At 40.6% G+C, this 13,222-nt stretch overlaps 1 protein-coding gene across 4 annotated transcripts in view; it reads right to left on the minus strand.

Moving 5' to 3' along the window:
* Window positions 1-3,967: 3,967 nt before the first annotated feature.
* Sash1 (SAM and SH3 domain containing 1) overlaps window positions 3,968-13,222 on the minus strand; it is a 229,767-nt gene continuing 220,512 nt past the window's right edge. For all 4 annotated transcript variants that reach the window (XM_071612923.1, XM_027939555.2, XM_027939557.2 and 1 more), the window contains 3 exons: window positions 10,054-11,180; window positions 8,729-8,860; window positions 3,968-7,311 (listed from right to left, as the gene is read on the minus strand). In XM_071612923.1, the coding sequence (XP_071469024.1) occupies window positions 7,048-7,311; window positions 8,729-8,860; window positions 10,054-11,180 (1,523 nt within the window). In that variant the 3' untranslated portion in view covers window positions 3,968-7,047. The remainder of the gene's footprint in view (window positions 7,312-8,728; window positions 8,861-10,053; window positions 11,181-13,222) is intronic.

The raw sequence follows: 13,222 nt of genomic DNA on the forward strand, positions 1-13,222 counted from the left end.
AACCCCAGGTAGCCTACTGCAAAGGTCTTCAATCTGTGATTCTTTCAAAAGTGTGCTGCCTTGGATAGCTTTGAGGAAGGAATCTGTTTCTAGATCAATGTGGTCCTCATACCGATCTGCCTGATCATCCTGCCAGGGTTTCTTTCTCATCTTTTCTTTCAGAAAAGCTTTTCTCTTATTTAAAAAAGCATCTATTTTAACAGTTTTAACAGATTGTAAAAATTTCTGGGGCTTCAGACAACCAGGAAATAACTGTGAATAACTGCTGTTGCAACATTTTCTAGGACCAAGGTACCCTATGGCAAGATCCCCCTGCCACCTGGCTGTCATCCATCTAATAATGTGGAACATTTCCAAATTTTATTTTTATATTTGACCTTTACTTGTCAAAATTACAATAATAATGCTGTTTTATTATTGATAAATAATTTATCAATGATAATGTATAGGGATAACAAAATACAGACTTCTTAACAGATAGAACATAATCAAAAGATATGGAATTAAATTTTTGTTCATAAACATTTTTATTATAGGGAAATATGATGGGATGATCAAAAAGATACATATAAAAACCTATTACATTAGGATGAAAATCTGTGGTGGAAGTAGAATGGATATAGGACCTTTAGAAGGAAAAGGAATAGAATAAAAATTTTAAATTGTTTGTTCTTTTGTCCTTTCAATGGACAAGGGGAAGGTATCAAACTGCTATGGCATTTATTTACCAATGGATATATATTTAAAAGTAATGCAGCTGTTTTTTTTTCAATGAAAATATTTAAAGTAAGGAGGGAATGTGTAGTAGTGCAAATATTTAAACTTATGGTTAAGAACATGTATAGGGCAACTTTAATAGGTGCAAGAGAGTTCTTAGTGTTTGAGTTATTTAGGACATAAGCAAAAATTTTTGGCAGCCATTGGCACAAGGAATCAAAGAGAAAAACAGGAAGGCAGAGGGTTCCTGCTGGGCTTTATGGCCTCTTGGGCATCATTGTGGGGCACTTCCATCAGAACTGTTCAGTTCCTGTCCTCTTAGGTGGAAGACATTTGGCCCAAGAGCCTAATTCCATAGCAAGGAGCCTGGACTGTGCTCACTGCTCAGAGGTGGACAGGGACAGCATAACTGAAAGTTGTGCCAAGTGCCAAGATCACTTGAAATATGGATGGTGCATTTCCCCCAAAGGAAACGCAGTGTAAATAGCAAAAAAAAGGGAAGGAGGTAGGGCAGCCTGAAAAGAAGAGCAATGGCCTGCTGCCACCAAGTTGAGGAGGAAGCTACAGAGAAGCCAGGGAATCAGTGATGGCTTGGGTCTCAGGACTGGAGCATACTGAGTTCAAGTAGAAGGATCAGGCAGGTGGACCAACACAACACCTCCCTCCCCCACCCCTCTCTTTTTAATGGCAGAAACAAGACAGGAAGACTAAATGAGGATGCTACAGAGTTTGCAAGTGGACTGAAAGATCCAGGGTGGAGGTCCAATGCATGGTTTCTGCTTTTCCTCCCAGGTAGGGAAATGACCATTCACTCATGAGAGGGGTAGGAAAATCAGGAGTTAGGGCTTGCAGGAGATGGCATTTCTCAATTATTTTCTTGTGCTTTCAGAACTTTCTGTTTTTAACAGTCTGACACTCTTAGAAAATGACACAAGATTATAATCTATGTAACTATCTCCTCCAGTCTTTTCTGTCCTCCGACTCAGTTTCCCCTCAGATTCATACAGTCCCTTGCATACAACTCTTACAGTTCTAAACATATTTATTATCTAAGTTTTGGGGAAAGTCTATTGCAGCTGAGTGGAGATGGAGGTGAATTCCAGTGAGATTATTCTTAACTACTATGACTCCCACAAATGTACCCTGGAGTTCTTTGATACTGGGCTCAAGCTTGCTTTGATTAGGACTTTCAGATGTGTCTGTTCAAGTGTATAGGAGGTGGTCTTAGTCCATATTGTCTTGCTGTAACATAAAGCAATAGACCAGGTAATTTATAAACTACAGCGACTGCTTCCTTGCAGTTCTGGAAGGAAGGCTGGCAAGTCCAAGATGGAGAGGCAGCATCCAGTAAGGGCCTTCTTGCTGCATTCTAACATGGCAGAAGGCATCACCTGGCCAGATAGAGCAAGAGTGCCAGCTCCCTTTCTCCTTAAAAAACCCACTAGTGCCCACTGTGGGGGGTACCCCCCCTCACAACTTCATCTAATCCTAATTACCTCCCAAATGCTCCACCTCCAAATATCATCAATATATAAATTTTGATATTAAGTTTTCAATATGTGAACTTTGGGGACATATTCAAGTCATAGCAGGAAATAAACTTAAATTCTCTTTGCAAGATGGTCTTCTCTGAACTCATGTTGCTGGAGGGGTCTTGAATGAGGAACTGAAATGCTTCCAATAAATGTTGTTTGTGGTCCCCTGACCACTGTCTTAATGAAAATTTACCTCTTTCTCCCCCAAAACTCATACATGCTTACAGTCCTGGGTAGTCCAGTGTATAGTTTGCCCTGAAAGGGTCCTTGTAGCTACGGGTAAAGGAAGTCATGATTCCAGGAACTCCAAAATGAACTGTGCAGTGAAAGAATGGTTATCCACCACCTTCTTTTTCCCTAATAAAGTGGATGTTCTTTATAACTTCTAAGTGAATGCAACATAGGCACTTAAATATGAAGAGTGATTATAATGGAAAGATTCTGATCAAGCCTTTTTAGGAATTATAAGAGAAATGTCTCTTCTTTGAATTGACTTTGCAGTCAGCTTGGAATAAACAGGGTTTGAAGTTTATCGTTAGTTTTTTAAGGTAATGTAGCAGTTAAGATCAACTCTTAGAATACATGAAATATCCCCATTTCCAAATTGATTTGGAGTATGGGGACAATAATTTTAAAACAACTACCTTAGTAGTTTCCTTTAGTGAAATCCACCAATAGGTTTAAAATATGCTATCAAAATTTAGAATACAAATAACTTGAATACAGCTATTCCACATGGTAAGTGATAAAGGTATAGTATTCATAATGGCTTTTGGGGTGGGGGTAACAGCAAAAGGTTATGTGTTCACAGAATACTGGTTAAATAAATTCCCTGCATAATAGAACATTCCACAGCCTTTAACAGAAGGCAGGGTGTTGACATGGAAAGATTCCCAAGGTATATAAATTTAAAATGAGGGTGAGGAAGTGTGAAGAATATACTATCATTTCTGCATGGAAAATATATATGCAACTATATTTGTAAATATACTTGAATATTTCTGAAAAGCTAGGCTGTAATAACGCTGTTATAATAGCTGCTTGCAGAGATAGGAATGACGGGGTTGTCAAGAAAGGGGGCTGATTTTTTTTTTTTTGGTTTTAAGTACATATATTATATACTCAAAAAAAATTTTTTTTGTATAACAAACACCTTGCTTCCCCAATTTAAAAAAAATGTGTCTTTGGGGGCTGAGAGTACAGTTCAGTGATAGAGCACTTACCTAGCATGCATAAGACCCTGAGTTTGATTCCTAGCACTAGGAATTAAAAAAAAAAGTCTTTGTTTTCAATTGTGGTATGGTAACAATGAAAATATATTTTTGTCAAGTTGACTAATTTCTACAAAATTCAGAGCTGGATTTTTTCTCTTTTAAAGGAAGTCTTGGGTTCTGTTATCTTTTAACTGTGTAATATTGAGCCAGTCAACCACCAATGGGGCCTCAGATTCTTCATTTGAAAATGATAGGCTTAGAGGTGATTTCCAGCAATCTCTTTCTAAGATGCTGTGATTATATGACTCAATGAATATTTGAAAAAAAATACAATAAATCAACAAAGAGAATCCAGGTACATGTCAGATAGTGTGGAGATGTGGCTGAAGTAATAGTTTATAATTTTCACAATATATTTCATTTTTAACCACACTTCTTAATTTCCCCTTCATATATACCCCATCATCTTTGAAATATCCCAAGAACAACAAAAGAAGAAGATTCAACTGAAGAAATTTATTTACTTTTTTTTTCTAGGTACATAGATGACATAATTATAGACAAGTTCTGATACATAGGAAAACCCTTCTGTCCACCTTTCTTTTTGCTAAATGAATCATCACAATAATTTTTACAATTTTTAAAACAATACACAGCTTTCTTGGGCTGAAGCAATTGCAAGAACATATTGGTACTGGTATATTACAGCTACTTACAATGTTTAAGAACAGCAATGGAGAAAAATAAGTTATTTAAATATTGATTTCATATACAGAAAGTGCAATGTTGTTAGTTGCTATATAACTTGCTTGACAGTTTTCTCTATTAATTTAAAATCAAGATAACTTGGACTCAAGACGATTACTTTTTTTGAATATAATGTAGTATGCACACGTAGCAGTGACCTGGGGGTTGATCTCTTTTGCTGCAGTTATAAAAGCAAACTTGGCTATGTCAGGAACTGATTTTTAATATGAGTCATTTCTAATTTCAACCACACCTGGGTTCAGGACAGAGCAAAGGGCCTCTGAGTAAGGGAAGCCCACGAAAAACGATTCGTTCTCAGTTATCTAGGAATGTAAATAGTATTTGGGAAACTGTATTTCCTTCCAGAAGCTGTGACGTAAAAATTATACACAATGTCACGTGTAGCTACCTGAGCTGAACTGCCTTTCCATGTTTCTTTTGTGCTTTCCAAGGAAGACAACGATTTTCACCGTGACTCAAAATTCTGTACCAAATACAACTGATTAAAACTGGATATTGCTAAAGCCTCCCACCTGTCCACTAACATCCACAGGCAGCCCCACACCACCTCAGTCAAATGTCACATACAAACATTCAGGCTTTTCTCAGACCAGATTAAAAGGTTAAAGAAAAAGCAGACCAAACAAACACTAAAGATATCAAAACAAAATTAAAGAAGAACTATAAAGTAAAAACAACCTCAGCCCCCCTTAGAGCAGACGTTCACACTAAAAATTCTTTGTGGTCCCTGAATTTAATTTTTCATGCAAAGGCAATGACGTCCAAAGAGTGATAAAAATATGGTTTGGCATTCTCAACACCTCTGGTGTTAGTTTCAATGAAAGTCCTGCACTGGGAGTGAACTAAAATTTGGAAATTCACATAAGAGTCGCCCCCCCCCACACATCCTTTTTAAAATCTCTAACATGACTTTTGTGTGGTCTTTTTGCCCACATGAAATGATGAGAGCAAAATCTGTCAAAATGTGAAGCCGAGGTATTTCAAAAGTAAGAAGAAAAGCCCCACAGCATGGAAAATTGTTTGAATGCTGTAGCTATCTGAGGACCCTGCAGCAACCCCCCGTATTCCAGATGGGCTAATCCACAGTCCGAGAGGACAAAAATGAGCTGTTCTTATGAGTTAATAGAAATTTGGCAGCTTTACCTTTTTTATTTTACATTTCCACAACTTCTTCACATGGCCTCTTATAGGAGATGCATGTTATTAAAGAAATATACATTATTTTAAAAAAATGCATACTGAAAGCATGAAAAAAATACATCACCTGAGAAGTCCTTTTCCTCAGAGACATGGATCCAGATAGATAAAGCCTATGTTAAAGGTGGCTTTGTAGTTAATGACATCATTTTTCCTATTCCCCTGAGGGAAATAATTTGTTTTCGTAAGTAGATGAAATATTACAGCACTTTTGATCCAAGTCTTGTGTTCAAAATGTTTCTTGTACACATGATCACATTTGAGTCTTCGAAGAGTGCTCATGATAAGAACGTGAAGAAAAAAAAAATCATTTTGTAAGCAACAGAAGCCTTAATGGTCATCTAAATTTGCTGTTTGCTAGAAAATCAGACAGCAGACTAAAAGAGGATATGATATGCTGAAATCAGTTGAAAAACAACTGAAAACATGCAATGCTTAACATCTAGCTAATGTGGTTTGTCTGGCTCTCCAATGAACCTTTGTTTGAATTAGAATAATTATCTAAATAAGAAGAACAGTGATATCTTAATTATAAAACTGAGAAGAAAAACTTTAAAAGCATCTCATAAACTACTTCCCTTTTTTAGAAACAACTTTCTGAAATATTCAACTTTATTGACTTTCTGCAAAGGTGATCCATGAATTGATGACTGGATTTTGGAATGGATGTTGTCAGGATTCCAAGTCAATACTGCAACAGAGTGACCAATGTGGCAGAATATGAAACTGATTAAAAGTAAAGGCAGTTACTGAAGTTAACGCACACACACACACACACACACACACACACACAACTTGTGAATTTCAGACGGCTTTTTACTGGATCTGTGTGATTAGTTTAAAAGCCAAAAGCCAACATGAAATGTCTGCCTGATAAACACCCCTACAAAGTAAGCCATGTTAAAATGAGACAATTAGAAAAGCCCATTTTTGCTGGAAATATCCCAGATATGTTAGATGGCAGTCTAAGCTGAAGATTTGGAACTAGGGTTACAGGGTTGTGGACACTAGTTAGATAATGTTTAGAAGCTCATATTAAGGCAAATAAAAGCTGATTGCTAGGAAGCAATTATTTAAAAGTCTTGTTTTTATTTAAAGGAGATAGGACTTTCTTTTTCCTGGTGCAGCCAGATGTTCTAACTTCTGAACAAATGAGCATGGTCAATAGTGTACGAAAACTCCAGAGTCTGTTCCTTTGGCCTAGCTAAGTCTGTCTGGCTTGGGCATCCACCGGACCAACAGAAGGGCAGCGGTGTAATCAGAAATGGGTCAGGCTGTCCTGCCCTTTCCACCCAGCCCTCTGCCAATTCACAAAGACAGACTGGAGGCACGGTGTTTGTAGCTAGTTAGCATCTTGGCTCTTCTGTGTTCTGAAAATAAGTGCTGGTCTTGCCTTTGGGGGTCAAAGAGAACTGCACCAGTTTCCTTCAGGGGGCTTTTCTGGAGAAGGTCCTTGGTCCTGTGCCTGGGTTTCACACTCTGTAGGCCACGCTCGGGGCCCTTCTTCTGGCTCTGGCTACCCTGCCAGAGATTGAGGAATTGCATCAGCTTCATAAGCACAGTGAAAGGCTGGCTCTTGTCCAGGGAGGTCCATCGTGAGCCTGGCTTGGGCCTGGCTACATGGCCTCGGGGCTTGGTGGCAGTTTGAAGAGTCTGGCTGCGGATACAAGCTTCCTTATGTGTCGCTCCTCTGTGATGCCGGCCTCCTGAAGGCAAGAGTGGGACAGAGAAGGCACTTGGCTCAGTGTGCTGAACCCCGCATCAGAGAGGGTGCTTGTGTACATGGGCAGGCCGATGGAAATGAGCCAGTCGGACACAGAGGCAACGCACCCAGGAGACAGGGGCTTTCTACAGATTTCCGTGAGGCCACCACTTGGGATCTGGATTAAAAAAAAAAAAAAGAGTGTTACAAAGACTCTACATGTGCCAAAGGAGGTCCACTTCTTTTATTTCTAAAAGGGATGGTACTGAAGTACATCATTGCTAGATTATTAGCAAATGATAGTGTTATATTAAAAGTAAGACCAGCACAAAGAATTATTCTTGAAGATGGAACAGATGTTGAAGAAAGTGTTCTAGAAGGTTCTAGAAGGTATCTGGAATTAAATCCCAGTTATGTGTTCAAGTCTCCAAACTGTAAGCATTTATAGATCTATTTTGCCTCTCTGTGCTATGTTCTTCCCTCAGGTGATTTGCAGGGAAAAACCTGTGTGAATGTAAAGGTTTTCATAAAGTAGATTTTCTACTATATTCTGAATTTGAATTATAAAACAGAAAATCAAGTATTTGATTAATATAGTTAAAAAGAACTTAGAAATACGATCATATCAAGTATTGGTTAGGACAGGGAAATGGACATTTAAATTTGACTACTAGGTTCATATGCAGATATATATCTTTCCTAAAATCCTGGAGATTTTGTACAATCTTGATTAAGCAAAGAATATAACCTCAGAAGTTACCCTGGAAGTCTACAAGACTTATAACAAGGATGTTCTGTACTATGTTATTTAAAATAAACAACTGAAAAAAAAAATTTTAATTTTCAACAATATGCAATTGGCTATGTTAAGAAATAATCATCTAATGGAACATTGTTGATATACTGATTTTAAAAATAATTTTGTAACAGTAAAATAGATTTATGATCTGATAACTGAATACAATAACGTTTCATATATTTACTATTATGCATGCACACAGAAATGTAAATTGTAATTTGAGCAGTGAAAAACTGGAGATACTTAGGGTGTACAATATGAAGCTTTGATGAAGAGACCTGTTGCCGAATGGTTAAATTAAGCTTTTTAACTTAGGTATCACCTCACATCGTTAGCACTTTTCTTGTGAGATCACTTGAAATCTGCTATTTTAGCAATTTTCCAGCATATGATATATTGTTATTAACTCTAGTCCTATGTGGTACAAAAGAGCTCTTTGACATTATTCTTTCTAACTAAAATTTTGAGTCTATTAGAGGGATTTAAAAAAAAAAAGTTTTCATAGAGCTGGGATTATTGATCATTTACTTTCTAAAACTGTATCTTGATAAATTTCTAGCCACTGGGGTACAGCTCAGTGTGGAGCACTCCTAGCAAGCATGAGGCCCTGAGGTTGACCCCCAGGACCCCACCTCCGAATTCCAGGCTGACTCTGTGTGACTTTCTCCCAGCTGTCTCCTTTCCAGGGCTACGCCAAGCCCTTGTCCACTAAGCACTCATCAATGCCCGACATCAGCACGGTTACTAAATGCATGGCAGAAAGTGGGGGAGGGACCCTGAAGCATGAGCTGCTCACCGCCATGCGATGCTGCTTCCGAAGTAACTTCACACGGATCTGGTCCAAGTTGGTGGCGATGTCCCTCTCTGGCTGATCTAGGTCCTCTGCATATCTTTGCACCAGGGCTTCTGGAATCCCACAGCGGCCATGCTGCCGGGGAGAACAAAAATGGGGCATGAAGGGTGGTACAGATTTTTTTTAATCCTTTTTCTAAGATAAATTAAACACAAGGTAGGATAAGAAGATCAGCTTCTGGGAAATAACTCCAAAAGTTTTAATATGAAGTAAATATATATTCTTTATCCCTGGGATGGATGCTTTTGAGAAAAGATGTTTACATCTTCCAGATAATGGTGAGTTCTAGAAAAACATTTTGAAAGATGAGGAAGAACATGAGCATCCTATAATTTTCAGGCTAATGCCTTCACATCATTCTATCTGACCATTTTGCAAAATCAGCTTCCTCCCATGTTGCTGAATATAGTCTCCTAGACTGTAGAAAACTGAATTTCTCTTCTAGATATTCTACTCTTTGCCCTTCATCTGTTACAAGTTGTACCACTGCATTCACCACATTCACTGTTGAATTCTCCCCATTTTCCCTTCAAAGGGGTTTACTCATGAAAGGTTATAGAAAAGTTACTGAAAGGCATCCATGGCCATGAGAATTTTGTAATAAGACTGTTCATAACAAAACATACATTTCCAGGAGAAATATAGAGACACCCCTATTATTGATTTGTGTTCAACCTCAATTTGGTACTGGTGGATCTTTTTTCTTCTTCAAATGAGAAATGATTTTTTCATTATAGAACTAAATATTTTGGGTGTAATTTTTGAAATATTTTTTTCCTTCCACAATCTACAGATTATTATTCATTGTAATTGGTATATTATATCTGAACAGGGCTCTAAAGTTTCCAAAGTATGTTCCCATTTACTGTTATTTGCTCCCAGTGATCCATCTAAGAGGTAGTTAGCCCCAGCTGACCTGTATGGAAATGAAGTGGGGAGGTGTTCATGTCAAGTAGATACCAACACTTGGACTTGATCTTTTGTCCACAAAATGATCCTTATCACAAACCAGTTCTGGCACTGATCATTCTCCCTGCAAAGCAAAACTGCCCCAAACTAAAAACTAACAAGCAAGAGCAAAAGTAGATTGTACGGTTGCATTTGCATTTTATCTGGAGATGGTGCTCCCTGTCCACCAGGGGTCTCTAGTGGGGCAGGTCATCCAGCACCCTCAGAACACCAGGCTCCTGGTGCTGGCCTCCATCTCACCTGGCTGCCTGAAAGGAGAAAAATTGCAGCCAGTGCCCATTGGGCTGCGCCTGAAGTACCTTGTCGGAGTAGGGCTCCTCGGTGAGGTCGATGCCCTCGGCGTGCAGCTTGCTTTCGGTGAGCATCTCCAGATCCACACCCCGGGCGCAGGACACCTTTCTGGTCAGCGGGACGCCCAGCCTCACGCCATGCTCCTGCAGGCTGGCGCTCTCGGGCAGCTCTGAGAGCCAGGGCGGTGGCCTGGTGCAGGAGGGGCTGCCAGGCTCCAGGCCCGAGGGTGATCGGGCGGCCGGCACTGGGCAATCAGAGGGGCCAGTCTTCTTTACGGGCAGGCTCGGGGCATCAGGGCTGGGTAGGGTTCCGCCAGGGGCCCCGGGCACCAGGTGGAGGCCATTGGCAAGACGTTCTCTGCTCTTTTTGGCAGGAACAGGTGGAGGCTGTGGCGTTTTTGGCTGTGTCCTTGTTTCAGGGACCCTCTGCTCAGCATCTGCCCCTTCTTTGGTGCCCGGGGGATGGTATGTTCCTTCAAAATCATGTCCTTTTCTGTGACCCTCGAGAGACGTCCTTGTTAAACTGTGTTTGGCTCCAGGAAGCCGAGTCTCAGAGTTTCTGGGCAGACACTGAGGAGGTGATACGCCTCGGTCGGTGGTTGCCATGGGGTCATCGGGTTTCCTAGTGGTCATTTTCTGGGGTTCAGAAAATCTCTTGCTTTGGGTCAGTAGCAATGCATTGTCGGCAGTGGAATCTCGCCCAGGGGCCTGGACCTTGGCGGTCGAGGCGGTTGTCTTTTGTGGCACTTCGGGTACAATCTGAGGGGAGGGTTCTGTCACCTCAGTAGGCACATCTTTTTCAGCATCAGGCTCTCCTTGAAGGTCATCCAGGGAATGGGATCGAGGCCAGGTTCCCACTGTCTGGGGGTCCTCCAGGGTCTCACAGCTCCGACAGATGGACACTGGGAGGCTTCTCCGGTTCTTAGTCAAACTAGTTACTAAGGGCGGGTCACAGTGCTTGGAAGCATCGGGGGTGAGACCGCGGCCCAGCCTGCCCTCCTCTCCCTGCTTCGCTGCGTCCACCGACTTCATTAAAGGCAACGTCGGGTAGTTGCCCAGCTGACTTCTGTTGAAAGACTTCAGGCTGGCCTCAGTTGATGACTTGGCAGATAAGAGGCCAGTTTTCTGAGTCTTGCCTGTGAGACAATCACATGTTAAAGCCAGTCAGTCAGTCAGACGCATGCATTCAGATGTGCAGGCACAACTGATGTCTCCAGTTCCCACATCCCCTTGCGGGGTTACACTAAAGACACAAAGCCATCATTCAGGACTCTGAGTGAAGTAGGGTCCCAGTTTTATTTTTAGAAAGAACTAACAAAAGGACTCACATGGGGACCAAAATGCATTGGTTATATGGAAAAGAAACACTGTGTCAGGCAATGAAAGAAATTGGGGCTTCATGTCTACTCCTAGCTGACTCAGAAGAAGGCTGACATCCCTACTCACTCTAGAAACCACACCCCTGAGATGTCTGCTGGGTGAGGACATGTCCAAAAAGTCATGGATTAAATGGGGAGGTGGACTGGCTCCTGGGAAGTTTCTATAAACGGTTCCTCTGAAAGGGTGATCAACAAATTCTCACATAACACCCTCCTTGAAGCTGTGCCCTGCTAACAAATTTATCCAGAAACAACCAGTCCACTTTGATACAGTCCAGGAAATAAACTGAAGTGAGCACTTTACCAGAGACCATCTATAAATACTTGTATGGTTGTAGGTCCCAGTAAAGAAACAGCTCTGGTAGATCATGGCTTGTCAGACTGATAACTGAATCATCAACCATAAACAATCTACTTTACTGACTGACTGATGATTTGATATTAACTGCTGCCACTTGAAAAGCTTTATCAAAAGCATGCCATGGGCCAAGCACTGTGCTAAACATACAGACAGGCAATGCACACAGGCACGGATGAACCATCCTTTGTTATGTCTTTGGTTAGTAACATGTTTGTTGTCTGCTATGACAGTGGACTGATGCCCAAGGAGACCACCCTGATAATGGACTATGTGAACCCAGTGATCCTATTACTGTGGGCCTATAGATAAAAATGAAAAGTCCTAGCCAGGTGTGGTGACGCACACCTATAATTCCAGTGGCCTGGGAGGCTGGGACAGGAGGATCACAAATTCAGCGAGGTGCTAAACAACTCAGACCCTGTCTCTAAATAAAATACAAAATAGGGATGGGGATATGGCTCAGAGGTTGGGTGCCACTGAGTTCAATTCCTGGTAACTTCACCACCCCCCAAAAGAAAAATCCTAAAATCATATCAGGTTTGGAATATCTGAAGAAATGGCTGGCTCTGATCTCTGGAAAGCCCCTATGTTGTAAGCCAGGGTTTCTTCCTACTACATTGTTTTGAGTAATATTTTAAATGTTTTAATTTTAAGCCAGGCACAGTGACATATGCCTATAATCCCAGCGCTCCGTAGGCTGAGGCAGGAAGATGGCAAGTTCAAAGCCAGCATCAGCAAAAGTGAGGTGCTAAGCAACACAATAAGACCCTGTATGTAAATAAAATATAAAATAAGACTGGGCAAAAAAACAATTTTTAATTTATGATTTTGACATCTCCCCATGGAGCAATCTCACCCTCCCAACACATTTAGCAGCAATGAGTAATCAGGCCGTGGGCCGATTTGACTGGGAGGAGAGAGGAAGGGTTGGTTGGTGCCCACTCAAAAAAGGAAATGGCTACTTTGGGGTACATGAAAGACATTCTTTTTTGGAAAAAAAATCTCTATGTGTATGCTATATAGATGTGGAAAGGAAGAGAAATAAAAGGCCAGGGCTCTGACGTTACAAGTGGGTTGGCCTTCAGTAGCAGGAAGAAAACAGATCCCTTCCATAATTTCAAAGTTTCTACCACGCTCATTCTAATTTCAAACTGCTGATATGAAATGTGTCACATCAAGTATAATTGCACACATTAAGATGGATGGAGAAGAACAGTGGCCTCAATCAGACTTTTTATTAATGATCCCATGCTTGTTGATAAGACACAGATCGATACATGAAATATTTTGCACTTAGCAAAGCAGAGACACATGGTCAAATGGCATTTGTCCTCCCTCGCGTATAATTACATGAGACCTCAAACCCCATCCACCTGTATGTTCTACGCTGATAAATAACAACATGCTAGCCATTTATTTATAGGTTATTATTTTGTTG

This window comes from Marmota flaviventris, chromosome 6 (assembly GCF_047511675.1).
Source record: "Marmota flaviventris isolate mMarFla1 chromosome 6, mMarFla1.hap1, whole genome shotgun sequence".
NCBI lineage: Eukaryota > Metazoa > Chordata > Mammalia > Rodentia > Sciuridae > Marmota > Marmota flaviventris.